Genomic DNA, 8,962 nt, shown 5'->3' with positions numbered 1-8,962 from the left:
CTTCATATATTTGTTATAGAGGGAACATGGTGTATCTCCCTTTTCCCTTTTCCCTTGTGTGTCTCTCACTCTCCTTTAAAGGTATCCTATGAATGACCATTCCCTTCCTCCGTCTGGTCTTCCTCAGAATGCTTCTATGTCAGTTTCTATCTCATTTGGGATTCATCACAACTGCTCTGCTTTGTTAGATGTCTAAATGTGTAAAGTGTCCAGTCTCTCCAGGTATAGCATACATTTCTTGAGGTCAAGGACTCCTTTTTATACTTTTTGTACCTTGAAGATAGGCTTCAAGCACCATCTCCTACACAAAGTAAGCCTTCCAAACTTTGCTGCTGCCAACCGTTGAGCTTCAGTCACATCCAGTTGTTTCACGAAGACTAAGTGTGTAAAAATATTAAATCTGGATCGCCATTGCCCAACTTGGGAAAGTCCACTATACTACCTACCATTTACTGACTAGCACACAGGAAGGCTCTGAGTTAAATTCAAACCAAAGATTTGAACTGAAACTACAGAAGCAAACAGGACCCTAATTAATGAGTTTGCTAACTGTTCTTCACATGGGGTCAGTAGCACATTAAAAGCATACATTTGAAAAAATGCTTCTATCCCTGCTGACTGTAGTCTCTTTAACCACAAGAGGTCAAAGTTCTATTTTCTGTCACCATACTTAGTAGCATGTGTGCATGCTTTGCTGATTGGTTTCCTTTGTGTTTCTGCTTCAAGTGAAGGCAGGCAGCAGGAAATTGAGACCAGGGAGTCTAGAAACCTTCCCAGGTCTAGTGGGCAGTAATACTCATGAGGCAGAGGGTTTGGGAGGAAATAATGACTTTGTGGTTTCTATTGGCTCAGCTCCCCCAAATTTTCTTGCATTTATAATAACAATGTAGGCCCCACCTGATGTTCTATGTCGCCTATCTCTTCCCCACTGCCCACTGCTGTGTTATTTATACTGTACTGCATCAAGCAGTTAAGTCCTAGCTTAATATAACATACTGTAAAGTGATATGTCACAAAGCCAATGGTTTAATGGAAAGCTGGGGGAGGGGGATAAAAAGGCACTCACAGAGCAACTCAAAAATGCATTTTCAAAGAAAAATCTGGATGTGTCTAGATGTCCTTGAAGTATTTCCTCCACCTGCCAAAAAATTTACCCCTAGGATTGTGTTACCAGGCACTATTGAAACCTGCTAGAGTAATTCACTAGTATGCTTAGAAATTCCCTAACATATCTAGTGTGGTATGGATTTCAAATCCAGTACAACTTAATTAAGTTGATACTGGTAAGCTCTTTCTATAATTCAAATCAACTGTTATTCTTCAGCTAGGCACTCTATTATTCTGTAACAAACAAACTGAAAAATCCAACGGTGTCTGATTTGAACCCTACTTTTCTCTGTTCTTTGCACTGTAAATGGATAGGGTTTTAAGATTTCTTTTCCTTACTTTTTTTAAACAGGTGAAAGAGGGAGAGGGCAGAAAAATACCACAAAGAACACAATCTGTTACCACGATCACAAAGAAAGGTTGACATTTTTTTTCTGTAAACATTTTTCGTGACAAAAAGACAAAAAACATAATGTTTTCCATTTCTTTAGCAGCACTTTGTGCTCAAAGTGACTTGACTGAAGAGGAAAGTAGCCACTTAAAAAAAAGAATATTTTCAACTCTTTCACCTAAGCTGTCTACAATTTTGCTTACTCTACTTCCTAGGAAGTATGAACCACAATTCTGTTCTAATTTTCCTAGAATAGCCAAAGCTGTGCATACCAATGACTAATCTGATATTTTAGGACACAGATCATTTTAATCCATGATGGTATGATAAATGAAGGAAAGGACAGACCATCCCAGCAATGTGTTATGTTTTAAAATCCAAATGTAAAGGTGCTTTCCTATTGGATAATTCTTCCTGGTTCATAAGATTGTTCAATTAGCCAATATCTTTAAAAAATGTCTGATTTCGGGGAGCCTGGGTTAGGCATCGGACTTGATAACAGCTCAAGTTGTGACCTCATGGTCTTGAGATTTTGCCTCACGCAGGGGCTCTGGGCTGACAGGTGGAGTCTGCTTAGGATTCTGTCTCTCTTCCTCTTTCTCTGCCCCTCCTCGCTTGCTTGTGTGTGTGTGTGTCTGTGCATGTGTGTATGTGTGTGTTTGCACATGTGTGCTCACTCTCTCTCTCTCTCTCGAAATAAATAAATAAACTTTTTAAAAAAAAGTTTGATTTTTATAAGCTAATTCAAAGATGTGGTTCCTTCCTACCTTAGCCTAAAATGGCAGATGACAAAATGAGAAATGTATATAAGACAGGGCTAAAATTTTNAACAATCCGAAGCAGGTTCTAGGCTCTTACCTGTCAGCACAGAGCCTGATGCAGGGCTCAAACCTGTGAACTGCGAGATCATGACCAGAGCTGAAGTCAGATGCTTAACCGACTGAGCCACCCAGGCGCCCTGATTTTTGTTCTTCTAAATGTGAGTTACCTCATGGCATTTTTCCAGAGATATTATTTTATTTTATTTTTTTAAGTTTATTTATTTTGAGAGAAAGAGAGAAGAGAGCAGGGGAGGGGCAGAGAGACAGAGGGAGGGAGGGAGGGAGAAAGAGAGAGAGACAGAGAGACAGAGAGAGAGAATCTCNAACCTCCCCTCCTCTGAAAGAGAAGACACAATTCAGTAAAAATAATCATCCAGCTGTCAGAAATCCCATTATTAGATTTCCTTCTTAAAGCTTTTTTAGATATTATTCCCTGTAAAATGTGAATATTCATGGGAGAAGTCACACACTAAGCCATTAATCAAAAACACCTTAATATGAAAAATTTATCAGGTTCTTTCTAATGTGACAGCTGGGAAAGAGAAGCAGAAAGGTTTCTTTTATTTATTTATTATTTGGACTTTTTTGGGATTGTGGGGATGGGAACCAAGGGAAGTGATAAGAGGTTATTTCTTATAAAGGCACAAATTTATCTGAAATCAGCTCTGGTTACTAGGAAATCAACGAGTCTCCTTTTTCTCTCAAAGGTCCTGGTAAGTAAGAGAATGAGAGCCTCATAGGTGCCTGGGTGGCTGAGACAGTTAACCATCTGACTCCTGATTTCAACGCAGCTCATGCTCTCCTGGTTTGTGAGTTTGAGCCCCATGTCAGGCTGTGGGTTGACAGCCCCAAGCCTGCTTGGAGTTCTCTCTGTCTCATTCACTCTCTCAAAATAAATAAATAACCTTTAAAATGAGAAAGAGAGAATGAGAGCTTCAGTGTGTGGCAGCTGATTCATTACAAGTACATATTGTTAGAGACGTGTTACATATAATGCATTAAAATCATTTTTGTAAGTATTAAAAGTCTACACTGTGCACATAAAAATCAGCCTTCAGGATCTATAAGAATTCAAACATTATGCAATATAGACAGAATGGGAAAAAAGTTAGAAGAATCTAGTCTATATGGCATTCATTAGCCAACACTTTTACATGTAATTCATACCTAATGGTATAAAGAAAAGTAAAATACATGGTCGCTGCCTTCAAAATATTTCCCATCTAGTTTGGAAGACAAGTATATTAAAGAAAATTTAAGGCAGTGTGACTGGACTGCCTACCACTGACAACAGAAAGAATAGGTGCTTGGAAATACAAGAGATTTCTATGGCCTGGAACGCTCAGGGAAAGTTCACAGAGAAAGTAAGATTGCAGACCTTGAAAAACTCAGGTAGGACTTGGTCAGTCAGTGATTGCTAAATTGTAAGTGGCATGGTAGAACAAAAGGGATTCCTTGCTGGGAAATAGTGATAACAAAAAGTTTACATCTGTAGACTGGAGCCAGATAACAGAAAATTCTGTAAAGCTGAGCCCAGGACTTTGGGGATGGGGCTGGTGGTGTGGGGAGGAGGAGAGAAGACAGGATTTCAATAGAAAAATGTGGCTTATCAAGCAGAAGAGAGATGAGATAATGACAGTGTTTTCATGTGATTAGCTTAGCATTGTTTTGCAGGATGAACTGTCCATATACATCATAACACCTTTTATAAAGGAGGTCAAAATATACTCCACAGATGATGGTTAATTCATCCTAATAACATCTCACTGAAGCAAAAGAATGCAGCTTTTATTATTCCCCATTTTGCTCAAGGTCACAGAATAAAAAAAAGGCAAAAAAAAAAAAAAAACAAAACACCCCACAGTATCATGATGTTCAACAATTCCTAAGTACCAGCTAAATTATGTTCTCTCATTTTCTATGGCTCAAGCAAGGGAGGTACAAGATGGACCTTTGTCCTCAAATGGCATTTCTAGACCCTCATTAGTGTTCAAGGCACATGTCCTACCATGCCCAATTCCTGTTTACTCTCCCTACAGGCCCCAGCCCTCTCACCCCATACCTTTCAACTACCTCCAACTCTCCCAGTTAACAGTTGTCTTTGATTATTCAGTTCCAGCTGGTCTACCCCCATTATCATTAGCATATTCAACACCTCTGTACCAACCACTCACGAATAAGGACAATGGTTTAGGTTTATCAATGCAAGGCAATGCTCTCAAACCTCTTTATACCTCAAATTGCAAAGCTCTAAGGGTGTAAGGGAGGTTAAGAACTCCACCATACTAGATTCTGGCACCAAACTGAGTTTCCTCTCTAATTTTGTCATGATGAGAGTTAGTTCAAAGATTCTCCCCAAGTTAACTCCTTCCTGGTGAGCACACATTTTTTCATCCTCCCATGCACCTTGTTNTGTGAGATCATGACCTGAGCTGAAATCAAGAGTCCAACGCTTAACTGACTGAGCCACCCAGGCGCCCCATCATCGTCCCATGCATCTTAAAGTCGCTCCTCCTTCCCTTACAAGCTAATCCTCCACTTATGCTTCCAGTCTCCTGAGGGCCAGCACCTTCACATATCCTTTCGTGTATTCAGCAACTTCTCCCTTCCTGGTGGTTCCTCTCCTTCAGTTTCAAGAGACTGGCATATAGTAAATGCTCAGTCAATGTCTAATGAACGACTAGAGCTCCAGATCTATACCTTCAAAAATTTTTGGACATTTTTTTAAACAGCTTTATTGAGATACAAAAAATTGTACACATTTAATGTATATAACTTGATGAATTTGGACATACAGACACCTGTGAAACCATCACCACAAACAATGTGATAGACATTTTGTTTTACATTTTCACTTCATCATCCCATTGTTACTTCAAAACTCACAAGTCTAGAACAGATATCATGAACTTCCTACCAGATCTGGCTCCTCCCCCTGATTTTCTAGTTTCTTTCTTAAGTACCATAATTCTTCCAGTTTCTCATATTCTACACCATAAAACCTCTGATTCCTCCTGTGGTTAGTTAAGTATTAAGTCTGGTAATCATACTTTTTTCCTTGCAGTATTGGGTATGTGAAAAGCCATCAGTCAATGCAAAGTTCAACGCTTCTGTACAGATACGATCATCCCATTGAAATAGCCTCAGCAGATCCAAGGGCCTCAAGACTCTCAATCCTCCAGGTCATCTATTCACCCAATCTTGAGATTTCTCTTCCTATATATAATTTTGTTCATTGAGCCTCCTTTACTCAGAAATGTTCAATGGCTAGTCCAAAGGCCAAAGTCCTTCCTTAGCAGTCAACAACCACCAAAATCTGGACCCAATCATGTTTCCCACTTTTATCTCCTATTATTTCTCTAGAGGAATTCATCATAATCCAAGTGATTTTCTCTCACTCTCAAAGACTGTGTTTGCATGCACACTTGTGCAGGTGTGCCTTTCCCTGTCTACACGCTTTTGCTCAGGGTACATTCCTGCTTAGAAATGCCCTCCCCAACAGGGACCCCAATAATCCTTAGCAGTCAGTTTACCTTCTGTAAGCCTTCATCTCCTCCAGTCAGAAACTTCTATTCTAAAAAAGGTCTTACAGCTTTTTGCATTATTTTATATTTCATGACCTGGATTTAACTCCCTAACATTTTAAGATCTTCAAGGGCTAGAGATCATGCAGTGTACTTCTTTATCCCTCCCAGAGCCCAGGAACTNTAACAAATGCAAGGCACTATTTTCCATCTCTTTAGATAAAAGTGGTCAATAATGTGTTCATTAATTCTTAAGCTTCATTTCCAGTTCAAATCTCAAATAACAACCACTGAAAAACTGTACCACCTTGATCATTCTTAAAGATACATGAAGGCTAGTCTGTAAAGTCTTTAGTAGAAACTGAAAAAAAACCTTTCACAAGAGGCATAACATAAAGCATAACATAACACCAGTTAGTACTCCAATATGTAACATCTTCCACCTACATTTTATGAAAGATTTAACAACCAATTTAGAATAGTTGTCTTAAATACTAGTGCAGGTTCTAAGGGAAAATATCTTAAACTTCAGCATAGCTTATAACTGAAAACTACAAAGAAAAAATATTAAATCTTTAAAGAGTAAGTATTTGAGTGGAAAGAAACAGGTTTATTGGCTTATTACTTTTTTTAAGTTTTGCTTTAAATATTTTTCAAGAGTTTAGCTCCTGGTATGGAAAATTCCTTTAGGTATACACTAACAAAGGTAAGCGCAAAAAGTCCAAAACAAATTCATACCCTCAACGTTTGGTGTAATGGGGCAAAAATGTTCGTTACCACAATATTGAGAAATATCAACAATATGAGTTTGAATAACTAATTCATAAGGAAGAGTTTGAACTGGACCAAATCCTGGGTTTTCTTTCGTCACTCCAAGTTTCTTTTCTATTTTAAACTAGTGGCAACAGAAATTTCTTTGTTTGAAAGTCAGGAATGCTGGAAGTCTTAAGTGATAGAACAGGTAGCCCGGCTTCTACTTCACGTCTCTCCTCAGGGGGAGAAAAACACTGTGGATAAAGTAATTTTGTTTTTATTTCTGGAAAAATCATTTTTTTCCATCAATCTTCATAATTCTCTAAAATAAACTGTTAAAAAGTTATGGGCCAGTCGACCACTTCACCCTGATTTGTGGAAATACTATGCATTGATTTCCAGAACACTTGGCTAACTCAAGTTTTCTTACTACTCTAAGGGTTTAAAAGTTGCTCCTAACTCTTTTACAAAAGTCTAGGAGAATTTTACATGCTCCTGATATATTACTGCATCTCATCTGCAAGATTTTTGAAGAAAAGAATAGTAAAAGTAGTCTAGGTTCAAGAGTCACACTGCATGCCATCAACTTTATTTTTAGGGTACTGTACAATTTTAACTGTGGAAAATTTTTGTGTTGCATCAAATGCTTAAGAACCAAATCTACAAACAAAATGGAAACAAGCAGTTGAGAATGTACCATTTCATTAAGACGGAGAAAGTGACAAATAAATATCCTTCTCTTCTTTGCCAATATTGAGATGACTGCCCTCCCCAAATTATGTGGGACAAAGCAACCACAACTTGGGGAAAGCATAACGTGAAAGACAGAACTTGTAAATTAAAAGATGTGATTCACACTCTAAACCACCTTAATTAAGATTTTAAAATTCAAGAGGTAGGGAACTCAGATAATTAAACAAAGCAGGCACGGTGAGAAATACTGAACAGCAAGCAGGTCCTAAGCCATATAAATGAAATAAAGACAAATCAAATAAGGACCAGAAACCACATAGATCAAATAAGGACGAATGGAATAAAGACCAGAAACCATTTTCTCTTCTGCACACAGAGTTCCCCAGAATCACAAACTCGAGCGCGAGGCACTCGCTCTGATGACGCACGCGCGCACACAATGGAGACAGAAGCATGGAGACCCTCAGAGACAAACTTTCCAACTGTTCCGTACTACTCTCCACATACTGGAAAGGAGAGCAGGGTGGGAAAATTTTCGCACTCCTTCCACATCAGCTGGAGCAAACCTGGAGTTAGTATTGCAAACCACTAATCTCTTGCTACAATCAAAGGCAGACTGAATGAATGGGGTGTGGGGCAGGGTGGCTGGAGGAGANGTAAATTGAGGCCCCAATCCACAGCCCTTTGATTTTTACCAGAAACAAAAGCTATTTACCACTCTAAACGTTTTTTTCTGAACTTGAAAAACATCAGCTTTCACATTTTTGGAAGATAATGAGGGGCTGAGGCTTTCTTGTTTCTAGTCTCTGATCTGTTCATAAATGGGTTGTTTAGGGTATCTGGCAAAGGGGGGAAAAGTGAATGCTTAAAAGTTAGTATACCTGGATAACATTTAGTGCATGATTTGAAATGCAACAATTTTAAAACGTAACCGCGTAAAAAGTGTAGGGGCACAGCTTATTTCTTTTTGAATAAAAGGAAAATATCATGGGTGGGGGAGGGGCCAGGGTAAATCTCGAGTAAGAAGTTGGGTCCCATGCAGTAGTCCCTGGTCCAGGACAAAAAGCTTCCTTTAACCACATGCAACAGTCGTCCAGTGGGAAAGGCAGGGGGAGGGGGCTGCGGAGTCATCACCTCGGCCACTCTGACACAGGACCTTGCATTTCTCACGCCACACTAAGGGCTGGGCCAGGTGGGGGAGTGAGACAGAACTTCGCCCTTAAGAAGCAACACCAAAAGGGGGAAAGAAGTCACCTAGCTCTTTGCTCTACGCACACAGGAAGAGGCCAATTCAATGCCGCCGCCACCGACACCCCCTTGTCTTGCTCCGCCCCAACTTGTGTGTGAGGGGGCAGGGGGCGCACGACTTGCATTTTACCCCACAAATTCTGAGACACGTCCATCTCTTCGGAGTTAANACCCCCGGGTCACCTGGCCCCCGCGCCCGGCCCTGCCTTCAGGGGAACCCTGGGGCCGCCTGTGGTCGCCGGGGACCGCGCACCAGGCTCCAGGGCAGTCACGTGGTCGGCGTAGGCGGCCTGGGATTCCTCACCTGCATCCCGGGAACTTGGACAGCCACCGGTGAGTGGGCCATGAAGGCGAAGGCTGCTCCGCACTGCTCCTGCGGCGGTGGCGCCTTGGGCTCGAACTGGCTCCTCCTCCGGGGGGGGGGT

At 40.5% G+C, this 8,962-nt stretch overlaps 1 protein-coding gene across 1 annotated transcript in view; it reads right to left on the bottom strand.

The window, feature by feature from the left end:
* Positions 1-8,951, bottom strand: part of STK26 (serine/threonine kinase 26) — a 54,786-nt gene extending 45,835 nt beyond the window's left edge. The window contains exon 1 of the mRNA XM_077761300.1: positions 8,842-8,951. Coding sequence (XP_077617426.1) covers positions 8,842-8,883 — 42 coding nt within the window. The 5' untranslated portion in view covers positions 8,884-8,951. The remainder of the gene's footprint in view (positions 1-8,841) is intronic.
* Between the last annotated feature and the right edge of the window lie 11 nt (positions 8,952-8,962).

Source organism: Crocuta crocuta, unplaced genomic scaffold (genome assembly GCF_008692635.1).
Source record: "Crocuta crocuta isolate KB4526 unplaced genomic scaffold, BGI_CrCroc_1.0 scaffold550, whole genome shotgun sequence".
NCBI lineage: Eukaryota > Metazoa > Chordata > Mammalia > Carnivora > Hyaenidae > Crocuta > Crocuta crocuta.
Note: the sequence above shows the minus strand (reverse complement) of the source record. Positions and strands in the feature narration are given on the sequence as shown.